Raw genomic sequence first — 24,436 nt, forward strand, 5'->3', positions numbered from 1 at the left:
GTTGGGGCCAGTAATGGTGTTGTCCGGGTGTATGTGGCAGCAAAGTTGGCATCTGGGTTTATTGCAGGCTCTGGTGCCAGTGTCCGTGTTAGGTCTGGTTGTAGTATTATTGTGGGTTAGGAGTTGTTTAAGATTGGGTGGCTGTCTGTAGGCAATGAAAGGTCTTCCTCCCAGAGCTCGAGAAAGAGAACTGTCATTGTCCAGGAGAGGTTGTAGATCTCTGATGATGTGTTGTACTGTTTTAACTTGGGAGCTGTATGTGATGACTAGAGGTGTTCTGTTATTTTCTTTTTTGGGTCTGTCTTGCAGCAAGTTCTCTCTGGGTATCAGTCTGGCTCTGTTGATCTGTTGTCTAACTTCATCTGCTGGGTATTTTAGTTCTAAAAAGGTTTGCTGTAGATCTCTTAGGTGAGAGTCTCTGTCTGTAGAATTGGAACAGATGCGGCTGTAACGTAGTGCCTGGCTATATACAATGGACTGTTTGGTATGTTTGGGATGGTAGCTAGAGGCATGTAGATATGTTTGTCGGTCAGTTGATTTACGGTATAAGGTGGTGTCTATGCGCCCATCCTGTATTTTTATAGTAGTGTCCAAAAAATGTATTTCTTGCATAGATTGATTCATTGTTAGGTTGATTGTGGGGTGAAAATCATTGAATTTCTGGTGGAAGGTGTCCAGGGTCTGTTGACCATGTGTCCAGATGATAAAAATATCGTCAATGTATCGCAGGTACAAGAGAGGTTTGAGTGGGTAGGAGTTTAGGAAACGTTCTAAATCTGCCATGAAGATGTTGGCATACTGTGGGGCCATGCGGGTGCCCATTGCAAGTTTGTGCTCAACCAAGACTCCTAGATCCTTTTCACATGTACTGCTCTCAAGCCAGGTGTCACCACCTCCTCCTCCTCCTCCTTCTTCTTCTTCTTCTTCTTCTTCTTCTTCTTCTTCTTCTTCTTCATACTACTAATAATAATTTATAGCCTGCCCATCTGGCTGGATTGCCCTAACCACTCTGGCTGGCTTTCAACACATAAAAACAATGATAAAATGTCAAACATTAAGAACTTCCTGATACAGGGCTGCCTTCAGATGTCTTCTAAAAGTTGTGTAGCTCTTTTATCTCCTTGACATCTGATGGGAGGCCATTCCACAGGAAAGGTGTCATTGCTGAGAAGGTCTTCTGCCTGGTTCCCTGTAACTTCACTTCTCTCAGTGAGGGAACTGCCAGAAGATCGTCAGAGCTGGACCTCAGTGTCTGGGCTGGAAGATGGGGGTGGAGACACTCGTTCAAGTATATAGGGCTGAGACCATTTAGGGATTTAAAGGTCAGCATCAACACGTTGAACTGTGCTCAGAAAAGTCCTGTGAGGCAGTGAAGATCCTTTAGGACCAGTGTTATATGGTCCTGGCAGCCACTTCCAGTCACCAGTCTAGCTGCCACATTCTGGATTAATTGTACTTTCCAGGTCACCTTCAAAGGGACCCCCACGTAGAGCGCATTGCAGTAGTCCAAACGGGAGATAACCAGAGCATGCACCACTCCGGAGAGATAGTCTGCAGGCAGGTGGGGTCTCAGTCAGCTGGTAGACAGCTGCCCTAGACACAGAATTGACCTGCGCCTCCATGGACAGCTGTGAGTCCAAAATGACCTCCAGGCTGCACACCTGGTACTTCAAGGACACAGTTATACCATTCAGGACCAGGGAGTCCCCTGCCCCTTAGAAACAGTCTTCTGTCTTGCTGGGATTCAACTTCATTCCGTTAGCCGCCATCCATCCTCCAACCGCCTCCAGACACTCACACAGACTTTCACTGGTTCTGATTTAAATGAGAGGTAGATTAACCTGCCTCAGTGAGCAACCTGGCCACTTACTTCTGCCCCACCTGGCAGCTGATCATCCAACATGTGCTTAAAAACCTCCAAGGAAGGAGAGTCCACAATCTCCTGAGGGAGTCTGTTCCACTGCTGAACAGCTATTACCATCAGAAAGTTTTTCCTGTTTAGTTGGAACCTCCTTTATTGTGCCTTGAATCCATTGGTGAGTTATACCCTCCAGAACAGCAGAAAATAAACTCATTCCAACTTCCATGTGACAGCCCTTCAGATATTTGAAGATGGCTGTTGTGTCTCCTCTTTTCAAGGCTAAACATACCCAGCTCTTTAAACTGCTCCTATAATGCTTGGTGTCTAGACCCTTGATCATCTTGGTTGCCCTCCTCTGCACACCTTCCAGTTTGTCAATATCCTTCTTAAAATGTGCTGCTCAGAACTGGACACAGGACTCCAGTACTGTTACTCATTTATGAACAAGTAAAAAAGCACACGCCAGTTTCCATGCGCTCTGTCACTTGTCACAGTCCTCCGTGTGCCAGCAGCAATTTACTCATGCTGGTCACATGACCTGGAAAGCTGTCTATGGACAAACGCCAGCTCCCTCAGCCTGAAAAGCGAGATGAGCACTGCACCCCATAGTTGCCTTTGACTGGACTTAACTGTCCAGTGGTCTATTATCTTTACCTTTTACCTTTGGGGACTCCACTGTTTGCTTCTCTCCATTTGGAGTACTGTCCATTTATTCCTACTCACTGGCAGAGGAACAGGGGGGCAGGGGGAGTGCACCGACACCAGCACCATCAGGGAGGGAGGTACCATCGCAGCAGCCCCCCCCCGGACACGTGCTGCGCACCCCCCACACCGCGCCTGGTGTCACGGCCCCACAGGCAGCACCTCGTCCCCAGGATGCACACTCTGCCCCCAGTGCTGGGGCATGCAGCTTCGCCACTGCTCCTACTCTCTTCTTTCTGCAACAACGAATTCCTGATCTACAAGGGGACCTCATTGGTTCTTAGTCGGTGGCTGCTAAGCTTACTCACAAGTCTTTGGCTTGTTGAAAGTTTTTTTAAGTTTTTAAGGTTTTTTAAAGTCCAAGTGCACCATGTCAGCCAGGTCACTTTTATCTTTATGCTTGTTGACACTCCCAAATAACCCAAATAGATTAATGGAACAGGACTTTCCCTTGCAGAAGCCATGCTGGCTTTGATTCAGTAGGGCTTGTTCTTCTATGTGCTTAGTTATTTTATCCTTAACAATACTTTACACCAATTTTCTCAAGTTATACATTAAGCTGAGCAGCCTGTAGTTTCCAGGATCACCCCTGAAGTCCATCACCACCTCACTCCTTTCAGCAGCATTTCAAGGCCTAGAAGAGAGGCTCAGAAAGCCCTGGGGACAAAGATAACCACTTTAGCAAAGAAAATAGGTTATAAGCACAGAAAATAGGGAGCTAAGCAAGCAATGATGTAGTTACTGGGACATTGAGCTTGTGTGGCAATGCAAGAGTGGTTGCCTGCAGTTCCAGGACATGCTGAAGACAGAAGAGTGACCAGAGTGGTTCTTGGTCAGAAGGAACCACATCAGAAAGCAAAGGTCTAGTCCTGGCTGGGAAGGGGAACAGAACCCCCGCCTCATATTCCATGGCTTACTCAGGAGTCTTTGGTGAGGAACCCAGGAGCACATGTGATTGGCATAACCCATCTGTCCGCATGCTTGCCATTTTCACACAAACTGCAGAAGCATGGGTGTAGTGGGGTGGGCGTGGGTGGGAGCAGAGCCCTGGGCGCATGATTTTTACAGGATGGAAGCCAGACCAGCCCCCCCCCCCAAGGATCACTCCCCTGCCCTGCCTGCTGCCGGGGGTCTCTGAGCCCTGGAGCCCGGCTTGGCCTTGCCACCACATCCCTAGCCACCCTGCATGGGTGGCTAGGACCCCCGCTTGGCTCCAGTGCCCAGGGCTGAGCTGGTGCATGGGCTCCGTGAACCCTCCACACCTGTTTGCACATGCCTAGCAGCATTGGCAGCGAGGGCTGGCCTGGTGGCGTCTGTTGGCCTGGCGCTCTCTGGGTGCCAAATAAGGATGCAACACCATTGCCCAGAAGGGTCACACATTTTAGAAAACTACCATTCCACTGATCCCAGTGGTAAAAGATGCTTTTGAGCAAGGGAATTTAGGATTTTCTGAAATGGTTCAAATAAAATGACACAAAATGTCAAAGCCTGTCACATTGAAAATATTTTCATTAGGCTAATAGGCTATCTTGCAAAAATTACTTAATTTTGTTCATCCTCAGCATTGCCATGCAGTTAAAAGCCTCTGAGGTCAGTTGATGGTTAAGAAACGCTACTGATCAAAGGAAGAAAGCAGAGGAGGAGGAGACCCAACACTTGCTGCCGCCTCTGACCCCACAGGGACAAATAGCAAAATGATCCTGAATGCCTGAAGTGACTTTAATGATTTCTTGTAAACCACTTAGAGGTTTTGTTACAATTAAACAGCATATACATTTTGTATAATAGATAAAAATAAATCAAAGGTTACTCCATATTTTATTGGATCCATGTGTCTGTATTATGCAATGCTTGTTTGCCACTTGTCCCCCCCCCCAATGACATTTCATTATCTGTTCAGTACCTGTACCTGCCATAGGTATATCTGGGTGAGGGCCAATAAACGGTGACTGAATCCTGACAAGGCAGAGGTGTTGTGGACTGGCGGCTCTCAGGCCCTGGAACTGGGTGCAAAGCGTGTCCTGGAAAGAGCTGTGCTCCCTTTGAAAGAGCAGGTGGGGAGCCTGGGGCTTCTCTTTGACCCACATTTATCATTGGAGGCCTGGGTGGCATCAGTGACACGTGGCTCTGCCAGCTGCAACAACCATCCCTGGGCAGAGAGAAATTGGAATGCTAAATAAATAAATCTGCATTGCCAATATATTTATTTTTAATCATGTTTTTGTTTCCCCCTTCAAAAAACCAATCTTATTTGGATGCAACCTTGATCCTATGAAGAGGGAAGGGCTGGCCAATAAGGCAGGACGAAGATCAATACAAAGCAAAGGTGAGATGGGCTGGAAACCAGGAAGGAGGGCAGGAAAGACCTGCTTCGGCTCCTTGGGAAGGTCGGGAAGGAGAGGAAGCTGACTTGGCAGCAGCTTGCTTGACCTCAGGCCTTTCCAGAGGACCTCAGCAATGCCTGGAGGCTCTCAAGCTACTGAATGCCAGAATCCCACTGGTGGGGAGGGGGCTCCACTGCTCAGGTTCTGTTTGTGAGTTTCCTAGGCCCGTTGTTGTTTAACATCTTTATACATGACTTGGATGAAGGAATTGAGGGGATGCTCATCAAATTTGCAGATGGCACTAAACTGGGAGGGGTAGCCAATGCCGCAGAAGACAGAATCAGGATTCAAAATGACCTTTACAGATTGGAGAACTGGGTGCAAACTAAGAGTGAGTTTCAACAGAGACCAATGTTCCTGCACTAAGGCAGGAAGAACCAGATGCACCAGGGGTGCCAACCTGAATAAAATATTGTAGGGGCCCAGGTAAGGCCTGCCCCACATAATCAATCACATGATGCAGTGCACACACTCCATTTGAATAGGAATGTCCATCAAATTTGTGGGGGCCCAGCCCCCTCAAACATTTTATTGTGGGTCCAAAGCCCTCACAGCCCGTAGGAGTTGGCTCCTATGAGATGCACAAATATAGGACGGGGGACACCAGGCTTACTAGTAGTGAGAAGGATCTAGGACCACACAGCAGTGTGATGCAGCAGCAAATAAAGTTAATGCTGTTCTAGGCTGCATCAACAGAAGTATAGTATTCTGTTCAAGAGAAGTCATAGTACCACTCCATTCTGCTTTGCTCAGACCACATTCTGAGTCCTGTGTCCTGTTTTGGGAGCCTCAATTTAAGGAGGATATTGACAAGCTGGAACATGTACAGAGGAGGGCAACCAAGATGATCAAGGGTCTGAAAACCAAGCCTTATGAGGAGTGGTTGAGGGAGCTGGGTATGTTTAGCCTGGAGGAGAGGAGACTGAGGAGATATGATAGACATCTCCAAATATCTCAAGGGCAGTCACATGGAAGATGGAGCAAGCTTGCTTTCTTCTGCTCTGCAGTGTAGGACTTGATCAGCTAGAGCCTGATGAAACATCAGGAAGAACTTTCTGACAGAAGGAGCTATCTCAGTCAACCTAGCAGTTCGAAAGCATACCAGGCGCTGCTGCGGCAGCCCCGGTGTCCCGTTGGCCAGAAGCGGTTCAGTCCTGCTGGCCACATGACCCGGAAAGCTGCCTGGGAACAAACGCCATCGTGGCAACTCCAGTCGCCTTTGCCTGGACTTAACTGTCCAGGGGTCCTTTCCCTTTCCCTTTTACCTCTTCGACAGTGGACCAGTCTCCCTCCCTCAGGAGGTGATGGACTCTCCTTCACGGGAGGTTTTGAAGCAGAGATGGCCATCTGAAAGAAATTCTTCAGCTGAGATTCCTGCATTGCAGGCTCTTGGACTAGGCGACCCTCGGGTCCCATCAAACTGTATTCTACGAATACAGTTATGATTAAAAAAGAAAGAAGAACAATTGCCGGGCAATCCTATGGGGGCGGAGAAGGGGAGGCATCCACTGTGTACCAAGAGCCGCTCTCCCCTTCGGGCGACCCCCGAGTCCGCCCCCCGACTTCAGCCCCGCCCGCCCGCCCGCCCGGAAGGGGCCGGACTAGCTGGCCGTTTGAACGCTTGGCGGGCGCCGCTGGACGCAGCAAGGTAGGGGAGCGGCCAGGCCGGCAGGGGGCTTCCCCGGACCCCCTTGGTTCCGCTGAGCGTGGCCGGGCCGGGGGACCCCCAGCCCCCCTGGATCTCCCGCTCCCTCGGGGGCTTCCCACCCCCACGCCACGCAGCCGCCATGCGGACTCCGCTTATGGTCGGACTTGCTTCCGAGTAGACCGGAGTCGGCTGGGCTCTCGGGGTCCCCGGAAGGGAGTCAGGCAGGAGCGAAGCGGCCCCATTTCCGAAGGGCTGCCGAGCAAGGGCTGCGGGGACCCCGGGGAAGCCGGGCAAGAGCGGGGTTCGCTCGCCTTTGCCCCCACCTTTCCCCTGCCCCCACCTCCCCATTTAACAGCGAGGTTCGTGGCTGACTGGATTTGGAGCAGGGCCTCCCGGTTCCACGTTGCCGCCAACCTCCGGAGAAAGGCTTTCTGGGCTGGCTTGGGCCTTCTGACCCGGTGGGGGAAGCTGCTGCCAGGGCCTCGTGCAAGGCTGGTGCGCTTCCTCTGAGCTCAAGGCAGGGACCCTCGCAGCCCGGCATTTCTCCCAAGCCATGTTCTTCCCCCTGTTATTCTGCATTATGCTCATTGGTAGTGCTTTGAATAACAATGGACTGTGGTTCCATCTGCTGTGTGCTTGTGTCTGACCTGTGTGCCAAAGGGCCGCACACTGGCTTGTGCTGATTCTGCATAGTGCCTGGTGAAGAACCAAGGATCAGGTCCTTGCACTGCTCAGGGGCCACCTAAGAGTCCTGCTCTTGCTCTTGTTCTCACAGGGGCTGCCAGGTGACTCATGAGAAGCCCGCAAGCAAGGCAGCACAGTCATCAAGGATAGTATCTACAAAAAGTCCAGCTCTCCTCCAGGAATTTGTCTAATCCTCTTTTGATCCTCTATTAAAGTTGCTGGCCATCACTGCCTCCTGTGAGAGCCAGTTCCATAGTGTAACTATGTGCCATGTGACAAAGTTCGTTTTGTGTGTCCTGAGGCTTCCAGCAGTCTGCTTCAATGGAAGGCCCCAAATTATAATACGGGAGCTTTGTCCCTGACTCCTACTCTTTTTTTTTTTATAAGATATTTATTAAGGTTTTCAATATTAATACAAAAAAACAAATAACAAATAACAAAAGTACAAAAATAAGAATAATTAAAAAACACACAAAGTTTCCAGAACTTACTTTCCATTGACTTGTTTCCCAGACCTCCTCATACCTCCCTTTTTTGTATTCCAATTCAAATTGTTAATTCAGCAAATCCTTATCAATAAGTTTTAACCTGCTTCTGAACCTTTTTCCCCCCTATTCTCTTAAAATATTACCGCTAGAAACCACTTAATTTCTATCCAACATCATTCTAGCATTCATTAATTTTACAGTGTTTCTGTAAATAGTCTTTAAATTTCTTCCAATCTTCTTCCGCTGACTCTTCTCCCTGGTCTCGGATTCTGCCGGTCATTTCTGCCAGTCCCATATAGTCTATCCCCTTCATCTGCCATTCTTCCAGAGTGGGTAGATCCTGTGTCTTCCAGTACTTTGCAATGAGGACTGCTGTTGTAGCATACATAAAGAAAGTTCTATCCTTCTTTGGCACCAATTGGCCGACCATGCCCAGGAGAAAGGCCTCTGGTTTCTTCAGGAAGGTATATTTAAATACATTTTTCATTTCATTGTAAATCATTTCCCATAAAGCCTTAATCCTTGGGCACGTCCACCAAAGGTGAAAGAATGTACCTTCATTTTCTTTGCATTTCCAACATTTATTATCGGGCAAATGATAATTTTTTGCAAGCTTGACTGGGGTCATGTACCACCTGTAAATCATTTTCATAATATTCTCTCTTAAGGCATTACATGCAGTAAACTTCATACCTGTGGTCCATAACTGTTCCCAGTCAGCAAACATAATGTTATGTCCAACATCTTGTGCCCTTTTAATCATAGCAGATTTAACCGTTTCATCCTGAGTGTTCCATTTCAGCAGCAAGTTATACATCTTTGACAAAATCTTAGTTTTGGGTTCTAACAGTTCTGTTTCTAATTTTGATTTTTCCACCTGGAAGCCAATTTTCCTATCCAAATTATATGCCTCCATTATCTGATAGTAATGAAGCCAATCTCACACTTTATTTTTTAGTTTCTCAAAACTCTGCAGTTTCAGTCTATCTCCTTCTTGTTCCAAAATTTCCCAATATTTCGGCCATTTGGCCTCCATATTGAGCTTTTTCTGAGCTTTTGCTTCCATTGGGGACAACCACCTTGGGGTTTTATTTTCCAATAGATCTTTATGCCTTATCCAAACGTTAAACAGTGCTTTCCTGACAATATGGTTTTTAAATGCTTTATGTGCTTTAACCTTGTCATACCACAAATATGCATGCCACCCAAAAACATTGTTAAAACCTTCTAAATCCAAAATGTCTGTGTTCTTAAGAAGCAGCCAGTCTTTCAACCAGCAGAATGCTGCTGATTCATAGTAAAGTTTAAAGTCTGGCAGGGCAAATCCATCCCTTTCCTTTGCATCAGTTAATATCTTAAATTTTATTCTGGGCTTCTTGCCCTGCCAGACAAATCTAGAAATATCTTTCTGCCACTTCTTGAAACAATCCATCTTGTCCACAATTTGTCCCTGACTCCTACTCTTGACCTTGTGCAGGCTTAAGATCAGGGAAGGAGGAAGAGCTGGGGAGCAAGCTGGAAGGCTGCAGGTGGTAGGGCTCTGACAATACCAGGTGCTGGGAATTGCAGGTGAGGAGAGTCCTGCTGTTGTGCTCATGTCCTGCTTGTGGGTTTTGCAGGTTCTTCTTATGTTCTCCATCCCTTGCATTATCTTTTAACTTCTATCATGCCCTGCCCACTTTTGCTTACCTTTTCTCTAAACTAGAAAGTACCTAATGTTGCAGCATTTCCTCTTAGGAGAGAGTTCCTATACAGACATCGTTATCATATCTGAAGTTTTATTCCCAGTCCCTTTCCTAATGATCCTTAGTATGGGCTGGCTGGAGCAACTTTCTTTTCAAGGCTTCCCTTTTTCTCCCTAAGGAAAACACACAATGACCAGCATCCTTGGGAGCAGCTGCCACCCGGTGGAGGAGCAGAGAGCCCGGTGGGAGAGGAAGCGCTGTCGGACGGCTAAGGAACTGGTGGAAACAGAGCAGCAGTACCTGGAGCAGCTGGGCTTGGTAGCCACGGTGAGAAGCTGGGCTGCAGGGCCCTGGGCCTTTCTCTGAGCTCAGATACTGTGCGGGACTAAGGGTACCATTCTGCTCCCAGCTCTTTCTTGAAGGAGCAAGCTGAGCCGGCTTCCTGGCTCACTTTTTTCAGTGATGTGCTGCTTTTTCTTTGTTGCTGTTAGCAGCCAAATGGTGCAGGGAGAGAGACCAGAGGAAGGAGGAGCAGAAAGGAGAAGGCAGATTCTCACCACCCTCAATCAAGCCCTGAGCACTGCAGCCTTCTCTTGGTTCTGGCAGGGCTCCTAAGAACATAAGCAGAGCATTGCAGCTGCAGCTGGATCAGGCCCAAGTGGGCCCACCTAGTCCAGCCCCGTCTCATAGTGACCAACCAGATGTCCCAAATGGGAAATCCGTTAGCAGGCTCAGAGTGCAACAGCCATGCTCTCCCAACTTAGGAGTCCCAGCAACTGATATTGTTCAGAGACAAACTGCCCACGACAGTGGAGGTGGAACGTAGCCACTGCAGTTAATCACCATCAATGGGGCTGGGTGATATATATTATCCAAAACCAGTTTAATGTCCATATCATGATAACGGTTTCATAATTTTTGACTTGGCGATATATTGTGAACCATAATGCAAAAATCACAATGTGGGGAAAACTGTGAAGGCAGCCAATGCCTCTACAAAGCCCCATCCTTATTTCAGACATGGGGATATGTCAGTATATTGCTTTGTTTAGCTGGTGATATATCACAGTGTTGAAAACCAGATATCTCCCAACCCTACTGTTCACCTCTACATAGTTCCATCCTTATTTCAGACATTGTGATATATCAGTATGAAGAAGGGTTTTCTTTTTTTTTAGCTTTGAGTTTTCCAACACTCCGCTTCATTGGTTGGCCGTACAATAATGTATTGAAATGGTTTTGTGGGCCTTTGCTTCTAGCAGTTGGCTCTTCAAATTCTCTTTCTTTCGTATTCCCCTCCCCCCCCTTGCATCCCTGATTGTCTGCTTGCATTTCTTTGGCCCAAGTTGACTTTCCTTTTTGTGGTCCTTGTTTGGACAGGCCTTCCATTTTCTAAAGGAGGCCTTTCTGCCCTCTACTGTGTTCTAACTGAACTGCTATTGCTGTGGCTTTGAATGACCCACAAGCATTCTGGGTAAATCTGGCCACCATCATTTTCTTGTTCAACTTCCTTCTTACCAGACTCCTCTCTTTTGGGTAGTGTTACGGAAAATTCCGGGAGCGGAGTTACCCTTGCCACCCGGCTCGTCGGACGAGGTCCGCGGGTCCTAGCGGAAGAAAATGAGCTCAGCCAGACACAGGAGCAATATGCGGAGATCCAAGGTTTATTGCGCAACAGGTTCAAGATGGAATTGAACCCCGAGAATGGGGCGACATAAACTTTTAAAAGTTCCCTCCAAGTCCCAGAATACAGTGCAATAAACGTCATGAATACATTATGGGAAGGTTGGGTTTCACGGATTACATCACGAATATATTACAGAAAGGTGGGGTTACACGGATTAGCATTTTAAGGAAGGGAGGGGGAAATATGCAGAGTGAAAGATATGCATAGATAAACGTTTCCTGATTGCAGGTGATGGCAAGACAATGGTTCAGATAAGCATCGTCTGCCACCTGGTATTGCCCGGAGGAAGGGTTTGGCAGAACGATCTGACAGGATTAAGGTCTTCCTGTGTACGTGACCTGTCACTCTGGGGATCATGGAGGTAGGGGTAGCATCATGGAGTCCAGAGGGAATTGAGCAGAACGACGCCAAGATGGAGAAAATCGGTGCTTTGGTTGATTTTATATTGATTTTTAAAGTCTCAGCGCTTTGCCGGTCAAGTGTATATTGAAGATCAAAAGCGGAAATAAAATGGATACATTGTAGCAAGACTTTGACAGTTTTACAAGGTCACTGGTTTCGGTTCCATTGTTCTCGCAGCGCTGTCAACAGCTTGTCAGGAGGTTAAATGAGGCGTGCAAGAGCTCCCTGAGCTAGCTCCTGCAGGGGAATGCATGGTCCTGATTGGCTAAAGCACGGCCATTATAGTCAATGGAGAATACGGCTCGATACGGTCTACCCATGTTAGAAATAGGGCGAAAGGAAGGCTTAAGAAAGAAGGGCTTATTTCGCCCGTATATAGAAGGAAAGGATATTATTTTATAAGGCCAAGGGGTATAGTGTGGTGCTTGTGTAACAGTGTGGGGGCTGAGGGGTCAGGGCAGAGTTGGGCGCTGTCGAGGTCATCAGGGAAGGTACCCCCCCCTTTCCTTCCGTATCAGTAGTTATCTCTTTTGAAGTCCAATGTAAAGGTGCCATACTTTCTTGACACTTGCCCACTTAACGTTGGGCAGCACTCTGGCTGATGTCACTGGTTGGTTCAACAGCACATCTCACACCAAGCTGTGGGCCCCACTTCAAGATGAAGTCCAGCATAGTCACCCCTCTGGTCAGTCACATCACCAACTGCTGTAGGATGCCGTCATTTACAGTATGTAGCAATGTTCCCCCTTGATTGTGACCTGAACATGCAGATATCCAGTCAAGGGTTAGGTTAGTTAGAAAAGTCTTTGTATCTGGGGAGGAGTAACTGCTTTGCATGTCTCTTGTTAGTACTTTGTGGCCATCCTGAAGGCCAAAGGGACCTTGAAGCCAGCGGATCAGGAGGCTATCTTCGGGTGCTTGGAGTCCATCTGCTCTGCCAGCCGGTAAGGGACCCACCGCGGGAGCCTTTGTTGATAGGTGGGGTAGCATGGGTCTGTTGGGTGGTGGCAGTGGGCTCTGAGAGTTTTCCTCTAACTTCCTGCTCTGTATCCTGTCTGGTTCTGTAGCCCACATTTTCCAAACTTACAGGACCTCAGTACACTGAGACACCTCCTGACTGTTTAATATGGGTGGGGGTAAATGGGAGCTGGGTTTAGGGGTTAGCTTTATGATGGAGGCGATTGCACCCTCTTAAATTTTCAGATTTTATTTCAATCAGACTAAACAGACACTTGGAAGTCCTCTTTGCAAGAACCACAATGCTGCCTCTCAACCTGATATGTGTGGACTATAGTAGGCTCTCAAATGACAGACATGGATCTGTAAAGGAAATTGGGGGAGTCAGTTGTCTCCTCAGATATTTGGGACAACCGCTGCCCCTGGCTGGATTTTGGCCTTTGGGACAACATCTTAGCTAGGCCTGTGCGATGTACCAATACATAGTTCAAATCCGGTTTGAAGCCCACATTGCAATATTTGACCCAGCAATTCACTGTAAACAGCCTTCAAAATTCCAGAGGGCAATATAATTGTGAAAAATTTGAGAAGTCAGCCTCAGCACCTCCCCTTAACTGCAGTGTTGGTGCTTTAAGAAACACCACTGCCTGCTTGCCTGCCTGCCTGCCTGCCTGTCTTCCTTCCTTCCTTCCTTCCTTCCTTCCTTCCTTCCTTCCTTCCAGCCGAGGCACCACAATTGTGCTGGGAAGGACAGCTGAGTGCTGCCAGCCCAGCATCCTCAGCCTAGGTGAAGTGATCCTGCATGTGGCTGGGAAGGATGGCAAAGAGCTCTGCCAGCCCAGGAGGTGCGATCCTTCCTTCCTTCCTTCCTTCCTTCCTTCCTTCCTTCCTTCCTTCCTTCCTTCCTTCCTTCCTTCTCCTGGTCACTTCTTCTGCTCCCTCCCATCCTACCCAGCCCAGGCGCCTCGATTGTGCACATTGTTGGGAAGGACAACCTGGTGCTCTAAGAAAGAGCATGGAGATCATGCAGCAAAAATCTTCCCTCCTGCCACAGCCCAGCCACCCCGCCTTACTTCAGACATCATGAGATACCAGTATATCACGATGGTTAGCTGCTGATATAGCCTGATGTTGAAAACCAGAGATCACCCAGCCCTAATTTTAGCACTGTGCAAAACTCACATGTAAACAATGTGCTGAAAATATTCCATATGAAGCTACCCAGATCCTGAGATCATCCACTGAGTGTACCTCCTTGTGCGCCTCCTCCATGAGAGGTCCAGAGGGTGGCAACACAAAAACGGGTCTTTTCTGCAGTGGCTCCCCATTTGTGGAATGCTCTCCCCGGGGAGGTTCGGCTGGCACCTTCATTATACACCTTTAGGCGCCAGGTGAAAACGTCCCTCTTCAACCAGGCCTTTGACTGATTGACACCTGGTGCTCTTTTTGCTCATATTTTTATTATGTATTTGTGTTTTTATGTTGTGTTTTTATGTTGTGAATCGTCCTGACATCTACAGCTGAATAGTATTCCTTTGGGCAGGAGGACGCTTTGTCCTGTGTTGAGATATCAAACCCGACCCCCCCCCCCCTTGGTGCAGAACAGAGCCTACCTCTGAATCCCTGTGAGCTCCCCTCCAAGGCAGGATATGCCACTAGCCACAAGTGTCGTGGATAGTCCTGCACCCACCTCTCATATGGCTCCTTATGGAGGCTGGGGAGGGGGGAGCAAGGGGGAGCGCCAGTGTCAGGCAATACGGGTAAAGTGGCATTGCCCCCCACAAACCCCTTGATTCAAGGAGCCCTCTCCCGCTTTGCACCCAGGACTCTGCTTTTCCATCTGGAGGGAGGCCGCTTGGGGCTTGGCTTGGAGGGTTTCTGCCACCAGCTGGTTCTCTACGTCTGCTATGCTGAAAACCTGGGAAAGGCCCAGAGCACCTTGGAGGTACCTGTTTCCTTTTTCTGTCCCCGTCACACCCTTTGAGCAGGAATCTTGCAGGTCGCTGCTCTGGGCACCCAGCCCCCCCCCCCCCAGGCCTGGAGCCTTTTCCTGCCCTTTGCTGATCAAGACGTGTCAGTGATGTTTTAGCTGTGATTCCGGTCTTGCAGGGGGCGGGGCTAGATGCCTCTTGGAGCCCCTCCATCTCTACAATTCTGTGATGCCCTGGGGTGGGGAGTGGGTGGCAGGTCAGCTCGTGACTCCTGCTTCTCCTCTCTTGCCCTTCCAGAGGCAGGTGCGGAAGAACAAACCCTTTTCCCGCTTCAAGAAGCTCCAGGAGTCCCGGCCAGAGTTTGGGGGCCTTTGCCTGGAACAGCTGCTCCCGCTGCCCCTCCAGAGGCTCTCTCGGTAGGTGGCCGCCTCTGCAGGAGGATGCTGTGCTCATCGCATCTGGGAGGGGCTGCTCAGCTGGCCCCACTGGGGCTCCACAGCCTGGCTGCACCCCCTCAGCCCCAGGGAGGAGGCTGCTGGAGGGCTGAGCCGGAAGGTGTGCACCTGCCCCTCCTTCCCCACCCCATCTGACAGTGCCCCCTCTCTTTGGCAGGTACAGGCACTTGCTGAAGGATTTGGTAGGAAATACCCACCCAGAAAGCTCTGACTTTAAGCAGCTGACAGGTAGGATATTAACTTTTCTGTGAGCAGCCTGGGGGACTTGCTGAAGGGCGGGGGGGGGAGGGGAATCAAGTAAATAATATTAACTCCCTTGAGCCACAGAGGCTCCAAACTACTTCCCCTGGGTGTGGGTGTGTGCCTTGTCTCAGGTGATGTTGTGGTCCTTGCAGGAGTTCTGAAGTCTGTCTCTGAGGCATATCACCGAGTCCAGGAAATATCTCGTTGCCGTGACAATGCCAACCAGATGCGCCGGGTTCAGAAGCTGCTTAAGGGACAGAAGACCCGGATTCTGGCTCCAGGTGGGTCCTCTGCTTTGGTAACAGGAGACAAAGAGGCAGGGCAGGCAGCAAAGAAGCCACCCTTCGGCTGGTTAACCACCTATCTTTGCTCCTCAAACGTGGCCCTACAGGACACTTTGGGTTCATGCTTGTGTTGCTCTGGGATGCAGCTGACGGGCAGCTCCTGGGGCTGGACATTTCTGGCAACTGGAGCAGAGATCATTTGCTAGAGCCAGAGTGGTCTCTGGCGATTCCACCCCAAAGACTCCCACCGCCCATTTCTCGTCCTTGCTCAGCCCCCATTTCCTCTGCCTGGACTCCATCATTCCACCTCCTCCTTCTGCACTGATTAAGGCAATTCTCCCAATGCTTTGCTGCTTAGTTTAAAAGGATAATTCAGTGGGGAGAGCAGTCGCCTCACCTGAAATGGAATGGCCTTTGAGCTAGGCAAGAGCAACAGCATCAAGGATGCTGCTCAGCTCCTCACAAGACAAGCAGCCATGGAGCAGCCCTTAGCGACAGAGTCCCACCACCATCAGCACAAGGAGAGGGGCATTGCATTGGGCATAGAGCACAAGTTGCATTGGGTGGACCACAGGGCGTCATGGGGGGGGGGCTCTGAAGGGCAGCATTGGAACTGCAGGGTGGCACAGGAGTTGGTTCCTGGTACTGGCGCTGCAAGGCAGCACAGCCACTGTCCGCTTGCTAGGCCGCTGAGGACAGAGGAGCTCCCCGTGGATTTGCAGGTTTGGGATGCTCCTCAATCCAGCATTGCTTGGGAGGCTTCAGGCAGCTGTGACTCCTGCATTTCAGGGGCTGGACTAGATGACTGGGCGCCTTCCAACTCTGCAGTCCTAGGATTCCATGTTAGGGATCCTGGCAACTCCTACTCTAAGGGTGACTCACATGCCAGCCTCAGAACGCAAGACTATTTTGGGCTTTTATTTGTTGTGACTTACAAACCTTCGCTTTGGTTCTCTTACCATGAAAGGGCTTTCCAGGCTGGCAGTGAGGCATCCGCAGCCACATCCTGCGTGCACAGGGCTGCTCTGCACCCTTGCGGCTCCCACCTCCAGGCTTTATCCACCCCAGTGCATAGGGGTGGGTGGGCTTGCCCCTTTCCCTTGTCCTTCCTCTCCCTGTTCTCTGTGGCTAAGGACCTCCTAGCCAGTTTTGTCACAGATGAAATGCTGGAGGGAAACTCAAGAGACAGGGAAAGATACTCAGGCGAAGGGTCACCAGGTCCCTGCAAGGGCCAGTCGGGAGTGAGAAGCCCTTATGCCGCCCTGGAAGGGCTGGTGTGCAAGTCAACCTGTGCTCTGGCTATTGTTGGTTTTGCCTTTGTGTTCCACCTTTTCTCCAAGGAATACAAGGCGACATACGTGGTTCTCCCTGTCCCCCTTTTATCCTCACAACCACCCTGTGAAGTAGGGGAGCCTGGTAATCTCAGCAGATTCCTCCAGTGTGACAGTAGCAAACCTCCTCCATGCTGGGGAGAAAGAGGGCAGAGTCTCATCAAGACCGAGCCATGCATTGATGGCTGAAAAGGCCATGAGAGCAGCTTACAGGCCCAACAGGGTCCCGGCCTGTCAGGGAGCTGCCGCCCTCAGTGGGTCTGGGGAGGTTGTCTGACTCCAGCAGTCCCAACACCCCAATTGGCCTCTGTGGCCCCACATTTTGTCACAGGGCGCTGGTTTCTCCGGGAAGGCTGGCTATCGGTGGTGCCCCCCAAGGGGGAGGAGCTGCAGCGCCGGATGTTCTTCCTCTTCTCCGACATCTTGCTGGTGACCAAGCCCTGCCACCCGCTCCACCCCTGGAACGCACACAAGTTTGCCTGCCAGGCCGTTCTCCCTCTCAGGCATGGCACGGTGCAGAAAGTCTTCGGTCACACGCAGAGCCAAGGGGGGCTGCTCAGTGTAAGTTCTTCCCAAACCCAGCAAATTCTGCCTTGGTGTAGGAAGCCCTTGTCCCGACCACCTCACTTGGGGGGTCCACACCTGGCCTGCTGGGTAAATCCTGTGGCAGCAGCATCAGGGCAGGTGCAAGGGGCAGAGAGGCAACAAGCTGGCTGAAGCAAGTCTGCTGTAACAACAAAGGGGAGCTGCTGGGGTGTGTGTTTGCGTGCGCACACAGGAACAAACACCCAAAGGTCCAAGAAATGGGTGGGGATGGGGGGCTGCTGCTCTGCCACAAAGGGCTTCTGGCAGGCCTCTAAGCACCCCCCCCCCCCGTCATGGGCTGCCTTGAGAAGGAAGTCCTGGACCACCTTTACCTGGGCCATTTCTGTGGCCCAACCTCCTGCCTTAGCCCAAGAGCTTGCCATCTCCCAGCAATGCTTCCCTTCTTCCAGGTCTCCTTCCCCCACAGGACGTTGCTGCTGATGTCGTGTAATCAGGAGGACTTCCATGAATGGCACCAGACCCTGTTGACTGCTGTCAGGTAGGCTACACCCCACCCCTCTGCTGTGGAGACATTGCTAGGCTTGTGTTTATTGAGATCCAGAATTCACCTCCTTCCCTTTGAGAACCAGTGTGGTGTAGTGGTTAAGAGCGGCAGTCACATAATCTGGGGAACCGGGTTCGTGTCTCCGCTCCTCCACATGCAGCTGCTGGGTGACCTTGGGCCAGTCACACTTCTGTGAAGTCTCTCAGCCCCACTCACCTCACAGAGTGCTTGTTGTGGGGGAGGAAGGGAAAGGAGATTGTTAGCCGCTTTGAGACTCCTGAAGGGGAGTGAAAGGCGGGATATCAAATCCAAACTCTTCTTCTTCTTCTTCTTCCACCTACAGGCAGCTGCAGATGGACTCCCCTCCTGCTGAATAGAGGACCTGCACAGGGCCCCCTCCTGCTGGGGCCGGACAAGCCAGGACCAGGCCAGTGGGTGCCAACGGCTGTGCGGGCTACATAGAAACCACTGGTTACCAAAGCCACCATTTCCCTTCTTTGGAAGCTGCAGCCCAAGGCCCAACCTGACCTAGCGCTGGCCCATCCTTGATTTTGCTTCCCCTTGACTCTACCTGGAGACCCGCAAGATGTCCAGAATTGGCCTGTTCATTGGAGCTGCTACCTGCAAGGCCACTCTGCCTATTCAGGCTGCAGAGGCACCTGAGCCTTAAGCATAGTCAGGTGAAGGAGCCAAACGTCCATCTGGCTTGAGCTGCATCAGCAGTCTCACTCCAAGATGGCTGGGAACAAAAGGTGCAAGTTTCCCTTGGCTTGAACGAGCTGTGACCTTTTAAAATCTGCATTTTACCTTCATGACTGTATAAAAAATGACAATCCTTTTAGAATTCTTAACATTAGACTGCTTCTGGGGCCAAAACCCCCCGTGGGTCCGTTTGGCATGATGAAGATGCTGAAGGCATGATGCCTGAGTGGTGTATCCTGTGCAGCTGCTGCTCCCTGTTTATTCTCTACTACTAAGAAACAAAATCCCTTGAAGAATCTGATGTACACTGTGGTCTCCGCAAAGTGATTAAAGTCTGTGATGTCAGCAAGCACTGTGATGTCTTAAGCCAGGGGTCAGGAACCTGCGTCCCTCAGCAAGGCAGAAAAGGGGAGACCCCAAGAGAAAAAGGTTCTTCACGCTGGCCTTAAGCAACTTTAGGAAGTTCCTGTTCTTAAGGATGGCCTCCGCTTCTCTGCCAAGGGATATCTGTGTGGACCTGGGATTGGACACAATGCAGCCCAAGGTTTCTCAGGAGATGGGAAGCTGCCCCTCCTCTCTCTACTTGCCCTCTGTGTGACCACCCAAGTAAAATGCATCTCCATAAGGCAACAGATTCCACAAAGAATTGGCTGAAGTATGCTCTACTCACTCCTGACATTTATAATTGCAATGATAACCATTTTTACATTGCCATCACAAAATATATTTTGAGATTATGGTTTTTGTGTTACCAGTGTTCAAGTTTTGTGTAGCTTTAATATACTTTCTTTGAGATTTTGGTGTATTAAAACCTATCTTTTAACCTCAGCTGGAAATGTAGCAATGTGAGTTGTTTAAAATGTCATAGAACCATTTAACTGTAGAGTTGGAAGGGACCCCAAAAGTCATCTAGTCCAACCCCCTGCAATGTAGGAATCAGAGCTACCGAGTCCCTGGCAGATGGTCACCCAATCTCTGCTTTAAAACCTCCAAGGAAGGACAGACCCTAACCTCACGAGGGAATCTGTGCCACTGTCGAACAGCTCTTACTGTCAGCAAGCTCTTTCTGATGTTGGGGCAAAATAAGTGAAAAAGCAAAGCGATGTACTTCTTTTAATAAAAGACTTTTAATGAGAGGGGAGATCTGGGATTTACAGAAATGATCCAGTGGAAGTTACTAGTTAAATGCAAAGGTTGGTTTTCAAACAGTGGCTCCAGTTGCTAGGCGGCACTTTTGTGTTCCTAAAGCAGCCTTTCTCAAGCTTGTGTCCCCAGATGTTGCACTATAACTCCCATCATCCCTGACCACTGGTTCTGCTAAATAGTGATTATGGCATCTGGGGACACAAGTTTGAGAATGGCTGTCTTAAATTGCGAGAGCACTCCAGCATAAGGTTTTCTCCCTCCCCAACTTAACCACCTAGTAAGTCACCTGCTCCTGGCTCCGCTGGTGCCACTGCAGGCCAGATATGTCACCAAGCACCAACACTCGGCTGCAAGCAGCACAAAGAGAATTCAGAGAAACCAAGGCATTTGCCCCACGGCTGCTGTCGTTTATTTCTGTGTGCATGAAGGTAAGAGAGCTGCTCTTTTTTCAAGTTTCCAGTCCCAAGAGAAAACTAGTAACCTGCATAGCAAAGTAGATGAAAGCAGGGAGGTGGTCCCAAAAAACCCAAAGAAATGCAGCTCCTCTCCCCAACATCAAGGTGAGGCCGTAGGCAGGCTTCCAAGTGACAAGAGAAGGGGAAGAAGTAGTGTCTGTCCTTCTGTCTACACTGCCGTGCCCTCAGATGGGCTCCCCTGGAGTGGAGCTTCCGCCGCCCTCAGGGCATCCTCCCGGAAGCCCTTCAGCAGCTGATTCACCAGCGTCTTCTCGCTGTCGCGCTTTGGGCGCAGGAGGGGCGGGAACGGGTTCCCCTTGTACTCAATGACGGCCATCTCAGCACGGTCCAGGTTCTCCCGGTTGGGGATCCGCAGCAGGCGTGTGTAGTTGCTGGAGTGTGCCTGGAAGCGAGGAGCCAGCACCTTGAAGAGCTTGTGCAGGAGATCCTTCTCCTGGGGTGGGGGAGGCAAAAGAGGGGGGCTCAGTGGGGGCAGAGCTGGCAGGAGACCCTCCCCCCCCCAGAAGGGATGCAGCCTCACCGTCAACCAGAAGTCGGCCATGCGCATTGCTTGGGGGTCCGTGTCCCCACGCTTGGCATAGTTGATCAGCTGAAGGGAGGAGAGAGAGGAGAGGATGTCAAGGTAAGAACAGCCTACTAGATCCGGCCAAAGGGATCCAGCTGTGGAGGAACAGCAGAGCCATCCCGGCTAGGAGCTATCTATCGGGGACTTTGTCCAGTCCTCCTTTTAAAGCCATTCAGGCCATCACTGCCTCCTGTGGCAGGGAGTTCCAAGGTTGAACGATGTACACCTGCCCTGAATCTCCCAACCTGCAGCTTCACTGGACGCCCACAAGTTGGACTGTTATGAGAAAGGGAGGGGCGCTGCCCCCTTTCCTCATAGGCAAGTCCCTCCACCCCCTTGATCCTTAGCCCTTTCCTAACTCGGCAATAACCCTTTTGAGGACGCGGCCGCGCCAGAGGTTTGCCTCATGGCAGTTTCATTTTGCTAACGGTCCCCAGGAAGGGATTTGCTTTTTCACGGCCGCGCGCACGCGGAGGGCATTTCACGGGCATTTCTCTGCTGCGCGCCTGCCCGCCCGCCTGGACGCGTGTCTACGAGGCTCTCGCGTTCCGACGTGCACCGCTCCCGCCCGCCCCTCTCACGTGTTCGGCGTAGAAGCGCATCTCGTCGGCGCGCCCGCGAGGGGCCTCGATCCGCTCGTGGCGCACCAGGGCCGTGACGAGGTTCCGCAGCAGGTCGAGGCGCGAGCGGGGCCCCAGGCCGAGGCGCCGGTAGACGCGCCCATGCTTGATCCACGCCGACGCCGAGAGACGCATCGCGGAGCCACCGAGCGCCCACGCCGGAAGCGCCCTCGGTCACGTGGCCCGCGGGCGAGAGGGAGGCGGCCCCGCCCGGCCTCGCTGTCATTGGCCGGTGTTCCCGGCGGCGGAAGTCCCGCCCCGTGACGTCAGGGCTCGAGGCGGCGCGGAGAGAGGAAGAGGCGGGGCCCCGGCCTCCTGCTCGGCCTCGCCCGGGCCGCCTCCTTCGCCCCGACGGGAACGGGCGCCGCCGGCTTCCCGGGCTGCTTTGAGGATTCTGCTGGTCGAGCAGGCGGCAAATGCATGAGAATACCCGACCAGTTGCGATGCAGGAACTCGATTCTGAAGCCCCCAGTGCAATGCCTGCTCCCCTCCAGAATAAATCCTGGCGATGCCCAAGCCAAAAAGCAGAGACATCACCTGGCCGACAAAGGTCCGTGTAGTTCAAGCTCTGGTTTTCCCAGTAGGGATGCATGGAAGTGAGAGCTGGACCATCAAGAAGGCTGATCGCCGAAAAATGGATGCTTCGGAATTCTGGTGCTGGAGGAGACTCTGGAGAGTCCCATGGACTGCAAGAAGATCCAACCTGTCCATTCTGAAGGAAATCTGCCCTGAGTGCTCACTGGAAGGACAGATCCTGAAGCTGAGGCTCCAAGACTTTGGCCACCGCATGAGAAGAGAAGACTCCCTGGAAAAGAGCCTGATGTTGGGAAAGATGGAGGGCACAAGGAGAAGGGGACGAGATGGTGGGACATTGTTCTTGAAGCTACCAGCATGAGTTTGACTGGGAGGCAGTGGAAGACAGGAGTGCCTGGAGTGCTCTGGTCCAGGGGGGTCACAAAGAGTCGGGCACGACTAAACGACTAATGCCTATGCCAGCGGCACACATTTCTGCTGTGGTTTTGGACAATTATCAAATTATTTTCAAGAGATTTGACTCTGTTCACTTATGCTGCCTACCATCCTATTTTGACTCTTAATACCTTTGAGGTTTTTAAGCAGAGGTCAGTCGGCCCCCTGTCAGGGATGCTTTAGTTATGATTCCTTCATTGCAGGGGGGTTGGACTAGGTGATCCCGGGGGTCCCTTCCAACTCTACAATTGATTCAGTGTTTCTGTGAATGTGTGAGAGAAAACTATAGACATGTTGTAAGAAAAAAAATCATCTCATTTCTGGGGTCCGGTATAGAGCCCCTTGGGAAGGTCTATATGGGTTTGAGAGAAGAATGTATATATAGAATGTATAGACTTAAATTATCATCTTATTTCTTGTGTAAATAATAAACTTTATTGTTTTACCTGTACCCGGTTCTTTGACTTATATACGTACTATGTAGATCACGGAAGGGCATCATGCAATGTGTGTGTGTGGGGGGGGGGGGGAAACACCATTTGACAGCTTTAATGAATGAGCCCTCATTCACTGAATGGAGTGGATTGACATTGTGAATTGGTGTTATTCATTATAGATACAGTAGATGGCGCTGTGAAGCCGTCAGAGCTCTTTCACTGCTGGGAAAGGATAAAGTAACTTTATACTTTATAAGTATCATTTATTATACCTATTTTCATTTGGCTGAAGATAATTTCTTATAACGGACACACAGCTCCTGCAGGAAACACCGTCCTGGGGAATGAGGATGTTCTGGAATGTTGCCTTGGTTGGAGAGTTCTAGGTTGACTGTGCTCACAATAGGTTACCAAGGGCGCTGGGTAGAGGAAAGATGCACCTGGAACCTGGGCAGTACAGAGGGATGGACGCCTGCTGGCACTGAGCATGGCTGGTGGGTACCAGCTTTGGGCACCCTGGTCTCCTCTTGATGAGTCCCTGCAATGGCTGAGGGGTGCCCGGTCTGTTGGCACCAAGCACCCCTTCCGAAGTGGGCAGAGCCCAGCAGCAGCTGACCTGGAAGTGCAGCTTTGCTTCCAGGGACTTAGCCTGGTGTTAGAGCCTGGTGCAAAGACGGGGGCAGGGCAGCTGCAACCTCCTGGAGCCGCAGGAGAGACAAGGGGGCGCTCCAGCAGTGTGCACAGGCCACAGGTCGTGCGCCTCTCAGGGCTTGACTCTGTCTTTGGACACCTCGTGACAGCACAGCCCCCACGCTGGACTGGCTCTCTCAGGGTTTCTGAGCCCTCGGCCTTCAGTCAAGTCATAAGTCCCCGCCAGCGCTGGCCCCGTGGACTCCAGGAGCCACAAGTGCGCGTGGCTATGGCCATGTGCCGACAGATGCTGCGAGCCATCCTTCTTCTCTATGCTGTCTACAAGAAATGTGCTTTTGCCCTGCAACATTCCCGCTGAGAAACTTTCCTGACTCAGAAGGGTCATGGCTATGTGGCACCTTAGCAGATCCCTGTACATGGGCCCCAGCAGGCTGGCCTATTTCCTTGCTCCCCAAAGAACCAGCAGCCTCTATTTCTCAGTCATGTTCCTCCCATTGAGAAACAAAACTTGGTTACCAGTGTCAGACTATAAGGTGTCAGTCCACGGAGGGACACACTTCTCAGTTTGCAGAGTCCACCATATGGCCTTTGATCCCCCACAAAGAAGAACAGACAAAGGGTTCTATAGAAACTCTGAAGCTATCACCCTTGCAGTATGAATGGCTCTTCAATGGAAGGAGCAGGTCAGATACCAAAAGAGTATAAAAATAAATAGTTCAAGAGCAGTGGAATTTGGATCTAACTTGAATTTTCCCTCTTTCTCATTGATTTATGATATTCAGAGACATGTAGGTTTAATATAATTTGTACATCCTTAAGAGTAAAGAAGATTATTTCCCCAAAAGCTGCCAACCTCTTGTTTTCAACGTGCTAAATGAAGCCTGTAGGGAAAATATTTTAAAATGGAAGCGGAAACCTATTTGTGAAGCAGAGAGACTTTAAATTTTCAGCACTGGAGAAACATTCTGCTCTACTGAATGAAAATGAAAAACAATTGTAAAATTAGTTCAAATATTCATTAGCCAACAAAGGATAATA

The 24,436-nt window shown here is 50.5% G+C and overlaps 3 protein-coding genes and 1 pseudogene across 5 annotated transcripts in view; 3 read left to right on the forward strand and 1 right to left on the reverse strand.

Annotated features, from left to right (window-relative positions):
* The window catches only part of LOC310827144 (uncharacterized protein), a 91,705-nt gene that overhangs the window by 31,164 nt on the left and 36,105 nt on the right, over positions 1-24,436 (forward strand). The window lies entirely within an intron of this gene.
* Positions 6,551-19,362, forward strand: ARHGEF39 (Rho guanine nucleotide exchange factor 39). Of its 2 annotated transcripts, none has more exons than XM_083702916.1 (10): positions 6,551-6,595; positions 9,631-9,779; positions 12,391-12,485; positions 14,323-14,443; positions 14,727-14,845; positions 15,042-15,112; positions 15,280-15,408; positions 17,074-17,303; positions 17,738-17,826; positions 18,176-19,362. In XM_083702916.1, the coding sequence occupies exons 2-10, from the start codon at positions 9,642-9,644 to the stop codon at positions 18,207-18,209; spliced, it is 1,026 nt and encodes a 341-aa protein (XP_083559042.1). In that variant the 5' UTR covers positions 6,551-6,595; positions 9,631-9,641; the 3' UTR covers positions 18,210-19,362. The 2 variants fall into 2 exon arrangements, with proteins under 2 accessions (XP_083559042.1, XP_083559041.1); XM_083702915.1 differs by lacking the exon at positions 6,551-6,595 and adding an exon at positions 9,250-9,336.
* On the reverse strand, positions 19,643-21,536 carry MRPL17 (mitochondrial ribosomal protein L17). The gene is made up of 3 exons (XM_083702987.1): positions 21,303-21,536; positions 20,677-20,745; positions 19,643-20,589 (listed from the first exon to the last, which is right to left on the reverse strand). The coding sequence occupies exons 1-3, from the start codon at positions 21,474-21,476 to the stop codon at positions 20,305-20,307; spliced, it is 528 nt and encodes a 175-aa protein (XP_083559113.1). The 5' UTR covers positions 21,477-21,536; the 3' UTR covers positions 19,643-20,304.
* On the forward strand, positions 23,157-24,129 carry LOC310827187 (FANCD2 opposite strand protein pseudogene; annotated as a pseudogene). Its single transcript has one exon. The product of its transcript is annotated as an FANCD2 opposite strand protein pseudogene (transcript).

The sequence above is a fragment of the Podarcis gaigeae genome (assembly GCF_964106915.1).
Source record: "Podarcis gaigeae genome assembly, chromosome: 11".
Lineage (NCBI taxonomy): Eukaryota > Metazoa > Chordata > Lepidosauria > Squamata > Lacertidae > Podarcis > Podarcis gaigeae.

Excerpts from the sequence above, each read along its gene's own strand:
- ARHGEF39 (XM_083702916.1), top strand. The coding sequence starts at position 9,642 with ATGACCAGCATCCTTGGGAGCAGCTGCCACCCGGTGGAGGAGCAGAGA. Across the intron at positions 12,486-14,322 it reads TCCATCTGCTCTGCCAGCCG|GACTCTGCTTTTCCATCTGG; the intron begins GTAAGGGACCCA and ends CTTTGCACCCAG. Across the intron at positions 15,113-15,279 it reads TGACTTTAAGCAGCTGACAG|GAGTTCTGAAGTCTGTCTCT; the intron begins GTAGGATATTAA and ends TGGTCCTTGCAG.
- MRPL17 (XM_083702987.1), bottom strand. The coding sequence starts at position 21,476 with ATGCGTCTCTCGGCGTCGGCGTGGATCAAGCATGGGCGCGTCTACCGG. Across the intron at positions 20,746-21,302 it reads TGCGCTTCTACGCCGAACAC|CTGATCAACTATGCCAAGCG; the intron begins GTGAGAGGGGCG and ends TCCTCCCTTCAG. Across the intron at positions 20,590-20,676 it reads TGGCCGACTTCTGGTTGACG|GAGAAGGATCTCCTGCACAA; the intron begins GTGAGGCTGCAT and ends CCCCCACCCCAG.